General features: G+C 40.4%; 2 protein-coding genes across 4 annotated transcripts in view; one reads left to right on the top strand and one right to left on the bottom strand.

Annotated features, from left to right (window-relative positions):
- Positions 1-470: 470 nt before the first annotated feature.
- On the bottom strand, positions 471-10,815 carry acot11b (acyl-CoA thioesterase 11b). Of its 2 annotated transcripts, XM_044044714.1 has the most exons (17): positions 10,691-10,815; positions 9,628-9,750; positions 9,341-9,532; positions 8,541-8,610; positions 7,898-7,958; positions 7,718-7,819; positions 7,505-7,640; positions 7,260-7,413; positions 5,932-6,051; positions 5,648-5,786; positions 5,476-5,531; positions 3,685-3,751; positions 3,513-3,596; positions 3,073-3,206; positions 2,407-2,538; positions 2,130-2,256; positions 471-1,778 (listed from the first exon to the last, which is right to left on the bottom strand). In XM_044044714.1, the coding sequence occupies exons 3-17, from the start codon at positions 9,528-9,530 to the stop codon at positions 1,629-1,631; spliced, it is 1,722 nt and encodes a 573-aa protein (XP_043900649.1). In that variant the 5' UTR covers positions 9,531-9,532; positions 9,628-9,750; positions 10,691-10,815; the 3' UTR covers positions 471-1,628. The 2 variants fall into 2 exon arrangements, with proteins under 2 accessions (XP_043900649.1, XP_043900651.1); XM_044044716.1 differs by lacking the exons at positions 9,341-9,532; positions 9,628-9,750; positions 10,691-10,815 and adding an exon at positions 9,136-9,332 and having other exon boundaries at positions 7,898-9,104.
- A 1,299-nt stretch (positions 10,816-12,114) lies between these two features.
- Positions 12,115-22,632, top strand: part of ssbp3b (single stranded DNA binding protein 3b) — a 16,602-nt gene continuing 6,084 nt past the window's right edge. The window contains exons 1-6 of one of the 2 annotated variants that reach the window (XM_044043891.1): positions 12,115-12,294; positions 13,978-14,050; positions 14,163-14,224; positions 14,310-14,394; positions 21,095-21,184; positions 22,321-22,395. In XM_044043891.1, coding sequence (XP_043899826.1) covers positions 12,239-12,294; positions 13,978-14,050; positions 14,163-14,224; positions 14,310-14,394; positions 21,095-21,184; positions 22,321-22,395 — 441 coding nt within the window. In that variant the 5' untranslated portion in view covers positions 12,115-12,238. The remainder of the gene's footprint in view (positions 12,295-13,977; positions 14,051-14,162; positions 14,225-14,309; positions 14,395-21,094; positions 21,185-22,320; positions 22,396-22,632) is intronic. The other variant, XM_044043892.1, reaches the window with a different exon arrangement.

Here is a 22,632-nt window from a genome sequence, read left to right as displayed (position 1 = left end):
AGAATGCAGGGGGACGGAGGTGAACACAACAAACCGCTCAAATGAGCATAATCCACTGGTCTAATGTATTTATTGTTCCAGTTAAATCAATAAGAGTCGTTATGTGAGAGACTTGGCCACTGAATGTCCACATATAATAAAATACATGCAAGTATTCACCTTTAAATGATTTATTGTTTAGAAAATAAAGTTGAGATTTTACATAAAATATACTGTACATCTTAAATTATGTTTTTAAGTCAAATCAGACAGCTTAAAAGCTTTAATCATTGAGGTAGAAAATAATCTAAAACAAAATCAAATATCTTTATATATTTATGGGCAAGTTTCATCCCTATGTGACAAGTCTGCCCTATTGCAATAGATTAGTGTTAAGAACTTAAGATATACCACATGTGATAGACTGACCTATCCAGTATTATTGCACAAATGTTTTTATCATAATATACTGACTCAAAACAAAACAACTATTCATTGCCAATATGTTTATAATCTGAGTGAACACAGATGCACTTAACTGCAGCTTTTTTTAAAAACAAGAAACAAAAAAAAACAGTACCCCAAGTGAGGTCTAATAGGCTCTTCTTGATATACAAACCCCCTTCTTTTTTTTTAAGTTGGGGTGTTTTCTCAAAATAAACTACAACTACAGTATGTAATAATCGCTTGAACCTTGATAATAAGTAAGGAGGGGGGGAATGAAAATTGATTATAAAAGCAGCATCGACCAAAGCAAGAGCAAACGTGGAACAATTGCCAGTTCAAAGTCAAAGTGCAAGATTGATTAAGGTCAATTAAACAATCCTTTACCATCTACAGTTTATCATAAATGTCATAAAATACAGATAGTTGGGGGAAATTCTCTGTGGATAAAGCCCAAGGGCAGAAAACACTGCTGAATGTGCATGAACATCGAGCCCTCAGGTGGGTTTATATGAGAAACCGTCATGCTACAGTGATGGACAGTGAGGAACATCATTGTCATTTTACATAGTCCGTTATTGCATCAATGGAAACATTAGGAGTCCAAGATTCAGTTTGTTTTTGAGAGAAACATTTGTTCAATTCAAAGATGAAACAGACCATCAAGACCGTTATCAATCAGGTACAAAAGCCACCATGTGTGATGGTTTGGGGTAACATCAGTGTCCATGACATGGGGTGACATGGGTGATTCTGCATATTTGTGAAGGTACCATATGATTCAAGATGACGTCTCCATGTTTATTTCAGCAGGACAAAGCCAGGCCTCATTCTACACGAGTCACAACAGCATGGCGCCTGTGTGCTTGAATGGCCTGTGTTCAGTCCACATATGTCTCCTGTCGAATATTAGTGCATAATAAAGAGAGGTATCAGACCATGACACACGGACGTTTGAGTGGCTCAACTCTTGCTTATGGCAATTATGGACAAATATTACCCATGCAAAGCTGCAACAATTAGTATCTACAATTCCTAAATGATTAAAAATTATAATTAGAGGAAAAGGTGAAGGTTGTTTAGAGTATGGTGAAAGCAATTCAAATATTTCCTTTTTTCTTTTGCAAGTGAATTCACAAATTACAGATTTTAGTTTGTATTATTAGAAAGTGTCTGGAAATGTGGCTCGTATTAGTGCTGTTATATCACAGTACAGATGCAGGCAGGCTGTCCTTGTTGGCCTCCAAAAAGTGGCTGCAGGCAGAAAAAGCACTGGAAAAGCTGGATGAGAGGCCCGCGATGTCTGTGGAGATGTAAGGGAGGACACCAGGTGTGGCCTGGTTGTAGTAGGTGATCTGAAAGAAAACAAAAGGTCACTTATGGTTCATCCAACCTTCACATTGTATGTAATGTCTCATTCAGTTCAGAAAACAACATCGCTATGCCACCAGTAATGCAGTTAAAGGACATTTTATATGACCATAAGCAAAATATCCCTCAACAAACAGTCAAATGTCACTAGTGTATATATCAATATGTCTTAACGTATGAGTTTTAGGAAATATTTCAGAGTCACTGTCATCATCAACAACATCAAGGGTTTGTTTATGTAAAAAACTCTTGTAGTTGTGCGACTTTCCATTGTAACATAAGCGAATAGCAAGAAGCGTGCATGTCAGACTGAGTGACCCTGTCATTTGGCCAACCTTGGTGACAGAACTGGACTCTTCCCAGATTGTGAAGCCTGCACACAGCACCTCTCCACGGGTATAGTCAACAGTGGGAGGGTGAGTGGGCATGGTGACAGAACGCAGAGCGATCAAATATGGGTCTCTGAGAGGGAAAGAAATGTGGGAAAGCATCACAAGGCTATAAAAAAACAGGTGGAATGCAATAACACTAGCATATTTATATATGAGGTGGACTGTAAATGACGAACAAACTTTCCAAGTGTTTATGATACAATATTTTGGCATGGCTCACCTGGCATCAAATGGTTTCCTCCTGGATGCCAGTAAGATAAAGTCCTTGCCTTTGGCCCCTTTACCAACAGAGGGTGTAGCGACTCGATACAAGGTGTCATCCTCATCTGCCTGGTGGATCACCTCACACTCGCTGTAAAGTAATATAATAATTCTAATAATTAGCATCGCCAATAAACTTTACGTCCCACACTCGTCACAAACACTTCAGACAAGTGCATAAAATGAACACTGTATGTGACTTTACCGTTGTGTTGTACTACGGCTGTAATCATGATATCTACTGGTGCCCAAGCATTTAAAATATTGTTATATTACATTTCAGAATAGACACATAAATAATTATTTCACTTCCAAAAATTCTCAAATTTTGTATTTCAAATGTAAATATTCATTATTCACTTTAAGTTCAATGTCATGCCGCCATCATCATCTATGAGCAACTGTTTTAATCACATTTAGGATGTAATTTAAAAAAACAGCAACTCCATACATCTCATTTCAGGAAAAATGACAAGGAATTACATGATTAATATTATCAAATAAATCTTCGCTTTAAGGATTAAGATTGCACTTGCACTTGTGGGTTTGTTAGTACATTCTGCTGCAGCACTGACTGTAAGTTTCTCTGCATCAGACGATGTAAAAAAAAAAAAGAGTTACTGACTCGTAATGTGGGTCCCACTCTTTTCTCCTCCTGAGGTCTGACAGTAGGTGGAACGTCTGCTCTGCTGCGACATTGACATGCATCTCCACCTTGAAGCACAGCATGTGGTTTTCCTCTAGTGTATAGAGTCTGACCTATGAGCGATAATGCGCAACCACAAAAAAACAGTTTGGGTTAGTGTCTAAATGCAGATTTGTTGCAGGAATTAAATGTGCTTGTGTCAAGTTTGCTGTCAAAACTATACAACACATTAATGGCTGGTTGCAGACGTATTGACAGTGGCTTTATTTACAGTAGGTCTCAACTTCCAACTTTCATGAGCCTTTTTTGTGTACAACAACTGCGACGGTGCATTTTCTAGTCAGAGTTCCTGGTTGAATCTGAGCAGCTGTAACTATTTAACAAGCCATATCCTGGACAGTAACATAAACAACACTGACCTTATTTTTCTCACACGCTAATACCCAGTTGCTTCTGGTGTCCATTAGTTTCAGTGCTGATACGTTGTTGTAGCTTAAGTATATCTGTTAAAATAAAAGAACTGTTGGATATAATTAAATAGAATCCATGTCTGGTTATCTTTATATGGCGTGTTTCCAGAAATTACAATACCTGGTTACTTGGATCCCAGGGTACAGACAAAGGAACTTCAGTTTGCTTGCAGGAGATAATGTATTTCCTGTAAACATGAAGGGCAGCGATGACAATCAGTGGGATCCAAGTGAAAACATAAAGACCAACCATCAGGGCCATTATTAACCTTTTCTTTCTAGCTGGCAGCTGCAGTATGATCCTACACATTTGAGTATCAAATAGTGGAATAATGGTTATACGGGAGGCTCAGTGTTTTACAGTCAAACAATGAACTTATTATGCTTGACAGACTCTGCACCAAAGTCTGCTCAGCTGTGATACGCTGCTCTGCCAAGTCATGTGCTGCTGCAGAGCAGTGTAAACAATGGATTCTGTCACACAACACTGGACACACTCAGCACTGATGACACTGTTTATATTGATTCGCTTGCATTATACAACATCATTTATCACGATCGTCTTAGTTGAATATGTTTATCCGTGCATTTTTGTAATGTTTTTGGTGTTTGCTTATGCAGACAATGTTGCTTTGTGATGCAGTATTATAGGAACTATTTCTTCAATGACATGTGACCCAGTTTCATTCAAACCACATTTTTTACACAAATAAGTATACTTTGTAAAAAAAAATAACCTTCTTTTAAGACATAAATAAGTTGCATTTAAAGCTTGACTCGTATGAAAAGGTTGCCAGGGCAGGCTACGCTGCAACCGGTACCTCCCATCCCCTTTATCAACGCTCCGCCCTCAAAACACACAGAAAACATACTGTACTGTTTAGGCCGAGTGAGAGATTAATATTACATATAAAGCATTGTACAGGTAGGTCAGTGATTGCACCCATACGATCTAAACCAGGGGTAGGGAACCTATGGCTCGGGAGCCAGGTGTGGCTCTTTTGATGATTGCATCTGGCTCGCAGATTTCGGCTTTTCAGATAAAACATAAAATATTATCACTTGTTTTAATCCATCCATCGATTTTGGAAGTGGAGGAAACGCAAGTGAATGACATAAATGCAGCACCGTTCTATTCCCTGGCTTTGGATGAGTCAACAGACGTAAGTCATTTGTCGCAGTTCAGTGTGATTGCAAGATATGCTGCTGGTGACACACTGTATTATAACAACATTATTTAAAAGAATAAATTCAGAGGTTTATTATACTCACATTTAGTTAAATTCAGTCTTAAAATATATTATATGGCTCTCACTGAAATAAATTTGCAAATATTTTGCTTTCATGGCTCTCTGAGTCAAAAAGGTTCCCGACCCCTGATCTAAACTGTTTCTGAAACCTCGATATTCACAATTTGGCTGCCGCCATGTTCACGTTCTGCCAACAAGCACTGTCCACTTATATGTACAATGATAGTCTAGTTTCCTCTAAACTGAAACATAGTTTACAAATTGACATCATATCCTGCTGAAGACCCGAAAATAGCGACTGAGACTATTAACTATTTACTGACGTTATAAACCAAGAGTGAAGTATGCTAATTATCCAATAGGCTTCCGTTCAAGCAGAGTTCTTTTTGTAACCAGCAGAGTTGCCTCCTGGCGACTATTGAATATATTCTTACATCCTATGAAATCAAAATGGTGAAAGAAAAGACTTGTATTCATTATTCATATACGGTCTGTGGTCCAAACACGAGGATTGATCATGTTTAGTACAGATAAAAAGTGTTTTAGAAACCAAATACATACTTTAGTCAAAGACTACACAGACTACAAAAAAAATGTAAAACTTCTGATACATCAATCTTGCTCGACCAATAACAAAACACGGTTTGAACGGATATACGTACCTATCAAGGCGAATCTTCTTTCTTGCGACGGCTTCTTGATAGCGTCTTTTTCCATCCTGTCAATCATGTGAGAGGATATTACTGGAGTCGGAAATCAAGGATGCTCATTATGTGACCTTTGTCGCTGTATTATTTCGTTAAAGGGCGGCAGTGAGACACTTGGACAACTCACCACAGGCTCAGGTCGGATTCGTGGCAGTGTGCGTGGTTTACCATCACTGTCCAGCACCTCAAAGGTCATAAAAGCACTGTTTATATGACGCAGAGGTTCCCCACCCTGGTAGGCCTCAGCACACACTCCCACCTCCATGCTAGAGCATATCACGTATGTGGGCAAATGAGTTGTCAACACAGCGTTGCATACGACAAAGCCACACTGTATACTATAGAGCTCAGTTGTAAACATTCAGATGAGTTCAGTGAGTTATCTTATACTGTCACTGTCTGAATACTCACCTGTGCTTGAAGGCGTTGTTAACAATGGCTTTCAGAACCAGTCGGTCACCAATGTGAGACGGTCCACGGAAATGGAACATATCAATGGTCCTCAAGGTTGGGTGTGCGTTACACAAGCGACTAGATCAAAATATAAATAAGTTACAGCAGAATAACCTTGGCGTGGGACCTACTAATGTCTCTGTGGTGGTTTACTGGCAAGACACAAGGAAAATTAACTAGTCACACACATAATTACACCTCTTCATTATGTAAGTGGTGAAATATAGCATGTTCCTTTGTAAGCTTCAGAGGAGCTGGAAGGTAGATTTTTATACCAGATTTCCACTAGTCCAGCTAGTGGTTTTCTCAACTAACCATCAGCAAGCAGTTCCCTTTAAAGGTCTATTGTGTAAGAATTAGTGACATCTCATGGTGAGACTGTAGAGTGCAACAAACAGAGGACTCCTTTGCTCAACCCTGGCTTTCCCAAACGCATCAGTGGACTACAGTGGTCTTTGCATACCAGAAACTCTAGAACTCTCTCTAATCTTCTACGCTCTGCCATTACCTCATTTTGCTTGGTTGGTTTATGCATCAGGTTAAATAAAGGTAAAATCAATTGTATTTCCAAGTAATGATTCTCTTATGGTGCTTTTCCACTACACAGTTCCAGCATGACTCGGCATGGCTCCACTCTACTTGGCTTGGTATCATTTTCCATGACTATAGTACCTCCTCAATGTGGGCTGAGTCATCATAGCACTGTTGCATGAAACTGTCCGGATGACGTTTAATGCGCAACACACACAAACTAGTGACTAGTTAAGCAGTTGTTTTGGTGTACTGAATCATTAGAATCAGTTATTGAAAGGATTCGTTGACAGAATTGTTCAGTACTTCCTGCATGACCAGAGCACAGACGCCGACACAGTCACTGAACTGAAATATGATGGAAGGGGTCGCTGGGTTAACTGTTGAGATTTTAGAAATGTCTTTGCTAAATGTTGGAGTCTTTTTAACTGATCTACATTTCAGCACTGGAAAAGTCATTCCTGTGTCAACATCCGACACAGGAATCAAACTGACACTCGGCAGTCTATTGACGTCAAATTTAGTATCGGCTCAGCTCGCTTGGAAACTCACCAGGTACTATCGTTAATGGAAAAGCAAAAGAATAAAAACGTAGAGTTGAGCCATGCTGGAACTGTGCAGTGGAAAGACGCCATTACACAGTTACACTGTGACCCATTTTTGTCAATAAATCCTCTTAATTATTACATTAAACACCTGTGAAGTCAGATTGATTCATTTTTTTGATTTCAGTTTTATAAATGTTTGGTGTGTACCTTGCTGCAATCGTAGCCACGTTCTCCATCCAGGCCATAATCTGGCCCCCAAAGGTGCTAACCTGGTGATTTGCATGTGGAGGCAACACCAGCTCTACACTTTCCACTCGTGTCCTCTCTGCTGCCACAGCGCCCTGATACTCCTGACATTCTCCTAGTGGGAGAACAAAGCCAAGCAGCTATTTAAATGGTGCAGGCATATGGCCAAGTGCTGTGTTATAAACCCTTGTACACTCGGTCTGTACCCAGTTGAGCTGTGCTGCTGCTCAGTAGATCTGTAATGATCTCAGCATGGATGAGCCTCATCCTCCTTCTCTCCGCTGCCAGGCTGTACTCCATCTGCTCCATTTGTGAGTGAGGAGACACTTGCTTCAGCTGCACCTGTGAAAACAATACACACAGTTTCAGGGGTGACTGTGAACAAACATTTAAAAGTTGCACTTCTTTTTGTCTCTTACCTTTCCAGCTTCAGTTCGTCTGGCAACGAAGGTTGCGAAGGCTTGGCAAACCTTCCACTGCCTGGCAGTGTAAAGGTCTTCACAATTCACTTGTATGCCCACCTGAGGAGAAAAGATTCACTTCAGTACATTAAAAAAGAAATTCCACATATAATCACTGTCCTGAACTCGCCCACCAACCTCCATACTGGACGTGAAGGCTCTGTTGACCTTTGCTATGATGTTGACAACCTTCCCCAACCTACAGCAGACAGACAGACACCTTACTATCAAACACAATCTGAGACATTAAGTTCACTCATCAGAGTTTTTACTGCCTGTGAGTGAAGATAATTTCAAGAGAAAAACATTTGACATAAACTGTATATAGCAGCTGTCATTGTGTAAAAGTACAGGATCTATGTTTAAGAATTTGTGAAATCTAATGGTGGGACTGCAGACCATAATTAATAGATGACTCTTCTCTTTCCCAAGTGTGTCGAGGAACTACAGTGGCCTTAGCATACCAGAGAGGATGCTGGTCTATATTTACATTGTAAGCTTCGGCTGCTTTGGAAACATGGCAGTGCAAGATGACGATCTCTGTGCAGCAGGGCACTAAGGCATTTTTGTTTTAAAGAAATGATACACTCAAACAATCATTCTTATGAGTAATATATACAAATTCTGCCAATAAACAGGTCCTAATGTTACAAACTGGGCCTCGAAGGTCAGTTTTTGTATCCCTTTGTATCTGAGGACTTCACGTGACCCCATTTGTCCTCCCCCATAGACAGTGTTTAAAATGCTTTCCGTCTCAGCAGCACTGAGGTAAGCACCTTACCCAATTGTGTGTTCAAAGTGGATGTCGTCAACAGAGGCAGTGATACAGGAACAACCTGCATGTCTCTCAGCTGGGAGCGGAGAGATTATACAAATATTTAGTGCAGCAGAAAGTGCCAGCGGGTCCGAAAGCTTTTGATCTGTAAATGTGTGCTGATACAGTTATGAAGTCACACTAAATAGCGGTAATACCCTTTACAATACACACAACTGCAGCAAACTGCCTTAATGTCTTAACATTTCTTCATGCTCTGTAAATGATCAACATTGCAAAACTGCTCATGTGTGAAAAGTGAAGCTTTGAAACAAATTAAAAAGGGACTTCAGCAATTATTTGAACACAATAAATTTCAAAGACAGCATCAATTATATCATTTACAAATGAAGTGCCTATTTCCAACCCTTAATCTTAACCCTTAAAATCCTTCAGAGGTTGCATGTCCTCACATTAGTGATCCTGAGCCAAACAGTTTCCTCACAAGAAAGACGCACGCAGTTGTGAAGATATTGTGGATGTTACATTTGAGGATATGTCATGCTTTTTACGGTGACCCTGCCTTGCTTACTCCACTTTTTAAAGGTCACACAACATGTACAGGAGTGAATATACAGTGAAATGTAGCGGGGGGAAAAGTTGTATATGTTGAATATGAGCAAGGTATGAGGCTATGCAGGCTTAAAAATCAGATTTCAATTTATAATCCACACTTGAGAAACTGAGATGTAAGAAAACTTTTTCTATTAAGCATTTTGTTGTGCTAAGTTTTTTTCTTTACTAGATTTTTTCTGATATTCTCCTACCAGATAAACACGCTGTAGAATCCATCCACTTCAGAAGCTGCCCGACACTCAGCTCCCCACAGTGATTGGCGTGGCAGGGCAGCACAATCTGACTCATCTTTACTTCAGTGGGGTTTCTGTATACTTCCCCACTTTCCTGAATGATCAGAGGGTCCAGCAGTGTGTCGACATCTTCCCCCTCAGACATCATGTCTCACAGGTGCACAGACACAGAAAGGTGAGTTACAGCCGAACCATTTAAATTAACTATAACAAAGTTTATAACCGATGACAGGAGCCTGCATTACCTGCAAAGTGAATGGCAATAACTTCACAGAAGTTAATGTTGTTGCCTGTTGCTTTCAAAATCCAAGAAGAAAACAGAGGTCCCAGTCATCGACGCAAGTCACAGAAATATCAACATGTCCAAACTGAAACCAGATTTTTGGAATTAAGCTCCAGACCAGCACTTATAAAATATATTTAAGCCTGTTTATACAATCAGTGTTCACCTAATAAATGAAACTAATGTGTAAAAACATCAATGTAATACAAAACAATGTTAGTCATGTTTGTCCACATCTTGTATCATGATGTGATAATGTGCAAAGAAAAAGACAAATAACAACAACAACAACAACAACAGATAAAGGGCAAAACTTATTTGATCTAATACTTACATATCAAACAATGCCAGTGTCAGTTCATGCTGTCAACTGATTTAACTGATTTATTTTGTGTCACATGAATCAGTACTGTCATGTCATACTCAAGGATTAAGTAAAACAAATGAGGTTTACATGGAAATTACAATATGTGTCAGTCTTTGAGAACAACTAAAATAATATTGGTTTTGTTTGTGTGTAATTCAATGTTACTGTTAAAGTGTTTGATTGGATTGGACAGTACAATTCAAAATGTGTAGCACTGATTAATTGAGATAGATAAACATACTGATTTTGATGGAAACAAGTTAATACAATTTATGCACAATTATTCTACTTTTCTGTTATTTGGTAACTTGGTAACATTGAAACCAAAGTCCAGTGGTGTTATTCATCATTTCTAAGGTTATTTCATGATTAAATCCATTCATTTTCTCTCATGGAAAAAGCCTCCTCAGTGCCAGGACTGGGTCACCTGTCGTTCCTATGATCGAGGACCGGCACTGCACCAGTGACCTTTAAAATCACTTCAACAGAAACGGTACTTTCACCACGCACTCTTGCTGCAACTTGCACAGAAATAAAAGTATCAGGCGACCATGCTGTCGCGTTACCTGAGTGACACTGTTGTTTATTTCACAACAACAAACTGTCACGAGTAAATACACAGTGAAACAACAGCAACAACAAGTTCAAAAATACTTACACAAGTTGGGAGTTTGTGCTGCAGATGAAGTCGAGACAAACACCTGTGTTGCACAAAACGTATAATTAGCACTCGGTTGAAAGAGCAGAAAAAAAAATCTTGTTATTTCAACACAACTTCATAATAAACACACACAAAGCGGCTTTACTAAAGACTTTCACCACTGTCAGAGGAGGAGGAGGGGGCGTAACTCAGTACTGGCCCCCTTTTTAAGGTGGAACTGCAGTTACAGATTTCTGTCTATGCGCCGCTTTATCTGGCATGCAGGGCCGCCCCTGGCTAAATTGGGGCCCTAGGCAGAATTTTAAATTGCCCCCCTCCCATACACACACACAATTTACAAAATCACAACATAACAAAATGCCATTTAACTTAATCTTAAATCCACTCATACAGCGCATCTATGGACAGCACATTTTCTATCACTCATCTTTCATACTCAGCAGTTGCTCAAGGACACATCAAACCCACAACCGTCAAGTTTAAAGACCTACCACTGAGCTACCGTCACCCCTAGCACAATGTGTGTTCTGTGTTTAGGGAGGGGCCAGCATGCGCTCAAATACATGAAAAATCAATCTTACCAATCTTAAACTTCTTGATTTGGTTTCACTTTGTTTGGCACCTTTTTTCTCATTCATCAAATCAGTGATTCCCAAATTGAGGTATTGTACCCTCAAGGGTGACAAAGTGACATTGGAGGTGTGCAAAAAAAACGTGATTTGCAAAGAGCAAATTTGAAACTGGCATATTTTTTTTTTTACATTGCCACAATACAGACAGACAGGCAGACACGTAAGTGTGTGAGAGCAGGGGGTACATGGCTATTCAAAATGTTAGCTAAGCCCTCCATCGTTCTTTAATAAGAAATTAAACAGTGACGTTCTCTCAACACACACACAGAATACTGGGGGCTACAACAATTAATTGACGGATCTTTTATTTGATCACTGAATTAATTGCCAACTATGTTGATAATCGATTGAATGATTTTTAAGCATGTTAAATGTGAATACGTTCTAATTTATTTCCCCATCTCTGACAAAGAAACCAGAAAAAAAATATTAATCTACAACCTTTTCACCATTTGTCAGAACACAACAAAATCAATAAATAAATGCAATTTACAACCTTAATTTTTCAATGGAAGGATGGTTGTTTTTGTTAGACAAAACAAATAATATATTGTTTTTAATAAAAACATAAAAAACATGACATGAGTCAGAAAAAAAGTCAGAGACAGTTTCAGTTGAGCGTTGATTAAACTCACATCATATCGCAGTTTAAATCAGCGACGTCAAAACAACAAACTGAAAGCGCCACAAGAAGGCAGACCTTAAGACGAATAGCGCGCTGTGATTGGCTGTCAGCAGTATCAGTCGCGCTATAGTCCCGCCCCCCCCCCGCCTCCGGACCAGGCTCGGTTGAGTTGTCGGGTTGAGAAGGAGGAGTGCGGTTGGAGTGTGAGAGGGTCGCGGCCGCGATGATCTGACAGATGAAATAGCGAAAAAAAACACAGAGAAGGCGGGCGTCCACCCACAGTAAACAATGTTCCCCAAAGGCAAAGGCACCCCGGTGCCGTCGGACAGCCAAGCGCGAGAAAAGTAAGCTGAGAACCGTGTTTTAATGTCTATTTTCTGCCTCGTAAGTTGCTATGATGTTCGCTGGACAGGCTAGCAGGAGGCGATTTCTTCCTGCCGAGACTGGAATTGAATGAACCGCCTTGTCTGCTCGCCATTCCTGCTCCGCGAGTCGTGTTTCTGCCGCCTTTGGTTAATTGCCCTCTCTTTACGTTTTCCCGATCAATTGTGGTTGTGCTTTTAGCGGCGGTTGTGTGATATTTTTGCGAGATTTGTCAGTCGAGAGCTCGGAGAGTGGAGAAAACAATAACATCGCCCTGCTACAACACTATATTGTTTTCTCTGTTGCGCTCTGTGTGTGTGTGTGTGTGTGAATGGGCTCCGTTTTTATTCCCCTTAGCCTCATCAGTGCCAACAGGATACCGTACCTAGTTCATACACTACGTGCTGTATATTTACGCTATATATTTAAATTATGCGTAAAATCGTGCTACCGCGTTACTTCTTTCTCTCATCATTTTCTTTGTCGTGAGTCTTCACTAGGCTTGGCTTGACTGCACAGTCCCCAGTTAATTTTTTGGCAAAGGCTATTTGGCAGCCATTGTTCAGAGGGCCTGTGCCCGACTCTAGTCCCTCAATAGAAAATTGAACCGCAGGGCTTCTCACAATAATTATCGCAATATCATTTTCTTATATATTCAAGTGGCAATTTAACTACGGTTCACTATACAGATATATGATATTTATGCACTGCACAAACGCACCATGAGATATAACACAAATAATATTTTGTAATTTTATGTCCATAAATAAGTTTAAAATCACAATAAATGTTTTTTTTCCAACAAGCAAATATCACACTTAAATTATCTTTACATTGTTTGACTCGTATTGCTAAAATTATTGATGTGGACTCATTTAATTTTTTTCTTTTCCTTATTAACAGTTTTGGCCTTATTGCCTCTTCGATAACTACAGTTAACACAATATAATTGTGTTCATTAGTAATATAACAAAGGTTGATTATATATTCATATGCACAACCTTTGTTGAGATTTCCCGTGCATGTTTTATCCCAGATGGACTCTTTTTAATTTGAACAAAAACCTATCTTTTAGTATCGGATATTTTCCACATACTTTGATAATGTATTTGTATCATTCAACAATTAAGTTACAATGAATGTGATATAATTTCAGTCAAGTATCAAAGGTTCAGCATCTGTCGATATAAAGTTTGTGCTTTGAGAGAACTCGCTTTGAGATGTAACAAATATAACTTTGAGTGTTTTGTGTGAAGGGTTAGTGTTTTTCTGTTGTTTTCTGATCATGAAGGTTTATTGGTTTCTTCAACGCTCACCCGGGAACAACAATCAGTCTTAATGATTATTAAAATAATTCAATATATGTAACATATTAGCCAATTTGATAAAATAGATAACAATATTTATTGTGATTAAACTTGTGTAACAACAAAGGTATATATTAATGTATTTTGTGCATTGCACACTCACACTTATAGTCACTCTGAATATTTTATCTCAGATGTGTGAAATGTTTCTCTGTTTAACAAGTGTTTGTTGTTTTCAAGCAATAAAGAAGTTTAAAACCGCAGCTGGCTGTTTTCCATAGGCTCAGCTCTATTTGAACTGGACTGATATGAAATGTTGTTTTCATAAATTTTGAAACTTTTTTTGTCTCCACACAGGTTGGCCCTATACGTCTATGAGTACTTGTTACACATAGGAGCACAGAAGTCTGCACAGACCTTTTTGTCAGAGGTATATTGTTGTTTTTTTCCCCATAGATTTACTGCATGTGCTCTTTGACAATAATAATAAAAATGTATTAAATTAACTCACATGGCTGACCGTCAAAATCCTCCTCTCCTAGATTCGATGGGAGAAAAACATAACACTCGGAGAACCCCCCGGATTCCTACATTCATGGTGGTGGTAAGTGATTGTGTTCTTGTCTCCTGAATATAGGCCCATGCTGTTTGGGTTCTTGTGCATGCTTCATGACCTGTCTTGTCCACAGTGTATTCTGGGACTTGTATTGTGCTGCACCAGAGAGGAGAGAGACATGTGACCACTCCAGTGAAGCAAAAGCCTTCCATGATTACGTGAGTAATGCTCTGTCTTTTCCTGGAGTAGACAACAATGTGAGGGAATTGTGGGGTTACTATCACATCTCCAGATCAAGTTGTGGAATGGCGTCATTTATTTTTTTTTGCAGGATCTGTCAGAGAAAAGAGCTAATGATCTTTTGTCTGGTAGCATTGCTTACAACATTTCCCTGTCTGGAGCTATACAGCTGTCATATTTCTGGTCAGATTATTCTTTTTTTTTATTATTACTAATAATAATATTAATAATAATGATAACTATTATTATATTATTTACTGTGTTTGGCACTGTGTTTCATAGATAAAAGTCACCTGTTTCCAATGATATATTTTCTAGCTTAACTAGCTAATGCAGTTTTTTGCCATTCCCCCCCTTCCTCTGAATTTACGGTCGGTCATCTTTCCCCCGTTGGTGGTACGAATGATGCGTTCAACAATGAGCTTTATAGGCTTCTGGGAAAATGATGCTGGTGTCAGCATGTCCTGAGTCAGACCTGTCAAGTGCTTTCCCCCCCCTTATCCACGAAAGGCTAAGGCACCTGGCCTGATTTGTGAGAACAAATAGGAACCTGCTGTGTGGTCATTACAACTTCTGAGATCATATACACAGAACTTGATTTCTGCCAAAGACCCCCAGCTTCCCGAATGTGTAATAGTCTGTGTTGAAACATATAATTAATTTTGCAACGCCACTACCCTAATGGGTTTTAAACTGAATTTATGAAGATCTTGCTGAGTGCACTGCTCCTCTTATGATAGTTTTTTTTTAGCAAATTATGGATGTTTTGCATCTTGATAATTGTGCCGTTTTGACTATAGGGCTGTTTTCATGTGTGCTATGTTGTTTCCATGTTTCAGTTGGCAACAAAAGATTGTCAGTGGCTTCTCCTCTTCCCATCCTTATGCTTCTCTGACCACATTTCAAAAGATTAGATGAGCTGATTTGAATAAAATAAATATTCTAATGTACTTTGCTGCTTCACTACAGCCAAGAAAGACATTAGAGGTTAAGTAAACCTCTCAGGATGACTGATGAACAGCTCAGGTTGTATCTAGGTATGTTGGTGGTGTATCGGGCATGAATGGGTTAAAACAGAGATGTTGGTCCTCCTCCTGGCAGATAGGGTTGTCAGGGTAACAGGCCTCCTGATCTGGCAGGTGACCTGGGTGCCAAGAGAGAGACTACAACGTGGCTCTGCCCTTTACTAACCACATTACCAATTATTTTGAGTCTGACAAAGGAGGAGATCATTTTGTTTTTCACCTTACATAAATTGTTTCATGATTGCAATATCTTGTATTTTATTGTGTATGGAACGTGTGATTGTAGCTTTGTTTGTGGAATACAGGAAATGTTCATACGATTCAAGAATTCTGCTTTTGGATTTTAACAAAGCTCACTTTGTCAGACCTGTTTTTTTTATTTTTTTAGACAAAGGAGTATGAATGGCAGATACTTTGCATTTATCTTTATAGTGAGGAGGAAATGGCTTCAGATCTGTTTTAAACGCGATAAGCATGTAAACAAGCTACTATATCACCGTCCATCATATGACTGAGACCATTTTCATAATATTGAAAACATTAGCCAAATAAGGGGTAAGTGAAACATCAGTCAGCGCAGTGTGCTGCTGTGGTGTGACGCTTTAAGAGTTTCAGTGTGGCTGGCTCTCCCCGACATCTTGTGGTTGCCCTTTGCACTGATGTTGGGTATTCTTGTGTTCATTTGTGGACATTGGTGGTTCATAAAAGTGTGCATGTGTGTGGACAGTACTAGTCTTCGGACCCTAGCCTTTGTCTGGGAGTGGGGGAGGTGAGCGCCGCTCTGTTAGTCGGCAGTGCTCGTAAAGCCCTGGCGCATTCATGCTGAGGCTGACGAACGCTCCCCAAGGGGCCTCGTCGCCATGGCTTCAGCGGCTGATTGATGGCTGTCATGGAGCTGAGGGGCAGATTGGGAAAGGGAAAGGGGAGTGGCACTGTGGCATATGCCCACCACAGAGGAGCTGAGGGAATAAAAAGAGGAGGGGGGTTGGGGAAAAAGAAAGGAGGTAGATGAGAAGTGGAAGGGACCTGCTACAAGTAACTAGAGAGGGTGAGAGAGAGCAAGCATCGTGTCAGGATCTAGTGGGTTTTATGATGTTGATTGATGGTTAAACATTTACAAGCTAAACATAAGGGCTGGTTTCTTTTGAGCATTGGTTTGAGTGGAAGAAGTGAGGCTGCTCAGAGCTCTCTAGGACAGGAGCCAGCAGTTGGGTGGTCTGTGCTGCAGCCTATCCCTCTTCATCATTTGTCCCCCATCCTTTTTAAAATTCTGGCTTTTTTTCTTCATACTATGTGGGCCTCTCTTCTGCGTCTAGTCTTATTTTTATCACAGTACCTCAGTAAACCTCGTGGTCATCCTTAGGGTTGGGTATTGTTTGAGTTTGATCAATTCCAGTTGATTCCCAGTTTTTGATTCCAGCATGGTTTTTAAAAAGGCTAAAAATATTGGAATATAGAAATTTTCTTTTCTTTAAACGCAGAGTCAAGTCCATCAGAGCAACAATAAAGGAATAATGTGATTTTTAGATTTCATTCTGTGAACATAATTTTCACAAATAACCGACAGTTAGCTATGTCCTGTTCTTGTAGACAAAAAAAATGTATTCAGATTCTCGATTTCCAATCCTAGGCATGGTCATCCTTACCGTCCTCTGTCTTTCCTTTCAACCCCCTCCTCCCCTCATGTGTTCCCCTCACCCTTTGTTTGTATAATGGCAACACAAGCACATCCGCTGCCACTTTGGCCTTTTGTAACCCCCTTCAGTGATTTAAGGATTCAGAGACAATCAGTTTTTGCTGGAGACGCTTGTATGCTCTTAAGTCCACACATGTACGTGCTGAATCAGTACTGGTTCAGGGGGGGTTGTGTGTCTCAGAGAAGGTCCCCTGGGAAGTTGTATGGAAGGCCCTGGACAAGAGCCTCATAGCCTGAGGCAGATATGAGACATCTGTCCCTTTCCTGTACCAGAGAGCTGATGCTTAGACCAAAACTCCTTTTAAACCAATGGCGGCATCAGGCTCTTTGGGAAACTCCAGCAAGCACAGCTGTGGGTCTTAAGAGACATGATAAAGATCTAACATAACATGCCTGGGAACCTGCCATGCACATTGCTTCTCTGTCAAACTGGCCTTAGTAGAGCTTAGTAAGTTGTTGATATTTGAATATTACATACAATACCCTTTTTAAATACAGCAGTGTTTTACTTCATTATTTCTTTTTCAGGCCTCCTTCCAGGAAAGGGCCTCTTAAGAGTAGAGGAACAAAACAAACCTCAGTTGCCATTTCTCTACAAGGGGCCAGACAGTGTGACTATAAAAGCATATATCACTCCACTGTGAAACTAGCCATAAACTGTAGATCTTTATCTCCAGTGAGATCACGATCAGCAGACATCTGCTTACAATTACTTGCACCAAAAATGTTGTTTTCAGTTTAAGATCTTCACAAAAAAAAAATATTAACATCAACATGTAACACAAGTATTGCAATTTGATATGATATTACTTGTGATTTTCTTTCAAATGTTTTGACTCCAGGCAGGCACTCGGTCGAAATGTACCATATACTCTTATAGATGCCTAGTATGTTTCAAATAAACTAAGGTAAACCATGTAAAGCGTTGCAGTATCTATGGTACAAACCCACTGAGTCTGTCTTGAAGCAATACCACCAAAAAGGCATTTAGGTTTTCCATGTAAGCCGATAGAAGGCCATAGGTTGAGCCAAAGACAAATTCTTCTATCTTAAGATAAAGTCCCACTGCAATAAAATGAAGAGACATTGAGGTGCTTTTAATCTATATCTCCCAGCTTCCACTTCCTGCCTGTCTTGGAGCTGATGTTGATGTAGTTGCCGTTACCTGGAGCCCTTGGTAGTGACCTGTTGGCATTCAGCAAACCTATACTTGTTAGTGGCACTCTTAACCATGACTCATGTTTCATGCGACTGTGACAAATTGATCACAATACTTATCATTAGGTATGCTAATTGGAAACAGTTGTTTCCTCCAAATTATCCAGAGTTCTTGGTTCAATTCCGTTCAGGATTCTTGGGACTTGATATTTTTGCACACCTGCAGTTTGTTACTCATGTAACTGATGATGGAAGATGGAAGTCTGAGTTCTGTCATCACAGATATTTGGTTTTATATAAAAAAAAAACAATTATCAACTAATAATGATTAAGAATAACCCATAAACCTTTCATCAAACCCCTTATGTTTGTATGTATGTAGCCATTTAGGTTTGATGTAGCTACTGAATGAAGTCTTTCAGCACAGTAATTGTTATAGACTGGGCGAGTTCCTAACCTTACCTTTTGTTATGCTTGCATATGGAAGACTTGTCCAGGCAGTTTAATTCTTGCTAAACTGGTTGTTTTTTTTTATTCAATGCAAGTGATCAGGCCCTATTTTTCCAACCAGTGCTGGTCTTCAACCGATGTTTAGTGTAACTTCCAATATGGTCCTGATTTTGAATCAAATGAAAGATAAGAGACATTTATTTACCCAGGTGTTATTGTGCACACAGATATTTTCGTTTTTTTTCACCACATCATCAAGTGGAAACCTCCACCAAGCCTGCTCAGTTTCCGTGTCGGTACACAATACACTACCGTTGATCCGTATCCATATTTTACTATTTGAGTGAAGCTGATCACAGACGGACGCTGCCAAGAACATTACCTCTTTGGCAAAGGGAATTCATTTTGAACACACGTACTCTATGTACACATGCTATATTACACACGTGGTGGTCATAATCACAAACAAACACTGTCTCGGAAGTGCTGAAAAATCAAGGATTATAACACCTAGTCCTAGGTAATGAGTTAACATTATAGTAGTGCAGAAACACTCCTCTGGTTTTAACTCTTCCACTTTTGGTAAAAAGTGTCAAAGGTCACTAAACATGTCAAGGTTTTGTGCATCCCTATGAAATCCCATATTATGGTTACATGCTACATATACATAGGAACTACAGTGGATGGAGTGGAACTGGATTCTTTAAAACCACTGTGATCTCCACAGATTTTCTTAAGCATCTACAGCAGCAGTGGGCTGTTTGATAAAAATCCATGTGCTCAGTATATTTAAAATCTCTGTCACTCTCTCGTTGGATCCACCCCCTGCATCTCGTCTCTAGTGAAGAAAGATGATTTATATTCTCAGTGTGAGTCCCAGTGGTGTTAGGGCTGATTAGATGTGACTCTTCCCTGTGGCCTCACTTCTCTCCCTGCTGAGGTATTTCACAGTGGCCCTGCAGTGGCAGCCTGAACAGATATAATTAGAGAAGGTGCAGTCAATATCAGGGAGTGTGTTGGCTATTGACCAGTGACGTCTATAGAGCTGTGGTGGGGCTCTGGACAGAGATCAGTGTGTTCTTTTGTGAACCTCTGTCTGTGTGTGTGTGTGTGTGCGTGCATGTCCATGATGGTGCATCTATTGCTGTAGTAGTATAACATGAGTGAGCTACATATTAACAATGGGAGTAGAGGAGCTTCTCCCCATCTGTTGCCATTGTCTGCGAGCTAAACTCCACAGCACTATAGACATTAGCTCATCTCAGATTGCTGCAGCAACAGGGAAGAAAAATCAGTCAATTAGGAGTGTGTGACAGAAGCAAATGGCACATTAGTGAATTAGAGCTGTGGTTTGGGCAGGAAATCAGCCCAGCAAGCCCCTGCTGTGTAGCAGCACTTTGGAGCCACTGACTTGGTGAATACCACTGATCCTTATCTGATCCACTGGTTCCTGGGTCAGCAGGGCTCAGAAGCCTCAAAAAGGATTCCATTTTAATACCCCCCCATATAGGACATCCATAAATCATGTGGATCCCTTTCAGTGTGTTCAGACATTGTATTAACGTCTGTCTTCAGTGATCTGATCGCTTGTGGACAGCCTTAATAGGACTGTTCACACCTAGCATTACAATGCATCCTGGATGTGTCTCTGGTGACCACATGAGATGGGATCTGGCTTCCTCTGGCCTGTATTTAAATACACACTTACATCAAGCCTGTTGGATACAATTACGTTTTAAGTGTGTGTGTGTGTGTGTGTGTGTGTGTGAGAGAGAGAGAATGAAAGAGAAAAGAGGAGCTGAGTGAATCTACTCACGCAGCTATAACATGAACCATTAACAATGAAGAAAGTGCGACGTTCAGTTTAAATTTTGTGACAGTGGCTAAAAATCAATCAATGTATGAGCACTAAAAGTGCTCATACATGAGTGTAAAACCAAAATCTTAAACCGCAGAGTGTGAGCGGATGTAAGTTGAGGAGGCAGTCTCCGAAGGATTGCAGTCATGCAGCTCAGGAATGAGGTCACATGCGTCCTCACACCTCACCTCTAATCTGAAGACACATTGGGGACAGATTTGGTGTGTTCAAACCTGTACTTGGCACAATCTGCCCATGATCAGATCACTCAGGAGTCAGGACGGACGTAAATTCCACCTCTGAACTGGTTCCTGAAACATTTGTCCTGGATTGGATTTGTCACACATGTGGCACCTAGACTCATAGTTAAGACAGGAGCAAATGTCTAACCTACAATCCACGCGGTGATAATCTCTAAAGTATTGCCAGTTAACTACTGTTGTGTGGCACTGTTACTGACTGTGTTTTTTGTTTTGTTTTTTCCATCGTAGAGTGCAGCAGCAGCCCCCAGTCCTGTGATGGGAGGGATGCCCCCTGGTGAGGGCATGCCAGGAGGACCAATGCCACCTGGCTTTTTCCAGGTCAGTCTAACACTACACTGATGGTGTTGCCTTTAGGAACTATTTGACACTTTCACTGTTTTTACTTGACAAATCTCAACACCACTCAACAATGAATCCAGTATCGAAACCATGAAGAATAATTTCCTGTTGAATTAATTGATGTGTGGTCCATTTTTTGTTGTTGCTCTTCAGTGGGGTTCAGAGTTGTATAATGTTGAGTTCTGTGACTATCCCAGAGCTGTAGGTCTGGTCCTGGATCTTGTTTTGCTCCACACTGTTCAGAGACCTTGTAGTAAACATCACAGACGTTCTGTCTGCCTGGGCCTCTCCAGTGCAGTAAACAGGCAGGCGTGGCCATTTTTCCCTAATGGAGAAATCGAAAGGTGCAGCACCTACTGTAAATCAATATGTGGATAAACTCTTGACATCTGTGTGGGCCTACTTCTAAAAGGTGATAAAAAATTGCAGCGTTGCCCTGTCTCCACTCGACCAAACGATCCTTTTATTTTGACCAGGAAGCCAAGAAAGTGTGACTCGTTATATGATCGCGTTAATATCAGGGAAAGGCATTTTGACACTGAAACATGAGCACCCACACACTCATACTTTCTATACCAGAATCCAGGAGGAGGCTCAATTAAACCTCTTTCTCTGTCAGATCAGCAGCATTAGCGACACAGTGCTGGTGTTTAGTGTTGTTATGAAGCTAATTGCATAGAGCTTAATTGATGCTGTTAATTCAGCGAAATTAGCACTGATAACATGCTGCATGCAGCAGGCTTCTTAATGTCTTGACTGACAGGCAAAATAGCACACATCCTCTCCATCTCTCTGTCTCTTTGCTTTCATTCAAAGCTAAGTCATTTGCTTGCTCTCTTCTGCTGCCTCTCTCTCTCTCTCTCTCTCTCCCCCCTTACCATGTTTGGTATGTGAAAGTGAGCCTCTTATTTTTGTACATTTTTTTGCAGCAAACCTTGGTTCTTGCACTCTGACTGTCCTCTGCCACTGCAGTAACCCTGCTTCTCCTTCTTCTCTCTCTCTCTGCCCTTCTTTTTGTCACTTCTGTTTCTCACCCCTATCTCGATTCGTCCCATCCTTCCCTCTCTCCCTCCTCCGTCTTTGCCCTTGCCTCTTCATTTTGTGCAATGCCACAGGGTCCTCCTGGTCCCCAGGGCTCTCCTCACCCCCAGCCTCCTCCCCCTAACAGTATGATGGGGCCTCACAGTCAGGTAATGCGCCCTCTCCCGCCTTCTCTCACTGTTCTCTGTTTTTTGCTGTCTGCAGTCATTTGGGAACGCTGGTTCCCAGTGCTGATGCTTCATGCTTTGGCATTCGTCTCAGCTTAATGCTTTATGCTGCTGCCACTATTCACAAAATGAATGTCAAATAATACTAAATTTAGAGAGATGTATGTCCCTTTTGTATTGGAATCTCATGGAACATTCTTTTTTTTCTCTTTTCTTCTG

The sequence above is a fragment of the Solea senegalensis genome, linkage group LG14, assembly GCF_019176455.1.
Source record: "Solea senegalensis isolate Sse05_10M linkage group LG14, IFAPA_SoseM_1, whole genome shotgun sequence".
NCBI lineage: Eukaryota > Metazoa > Chordata > Actinopteri > Pleuronectiformes > Soleidae > Solea > Solea senegalensis.
This window is presented reverse-complemented; position numbering and strand designations above follow the sequence as displayed.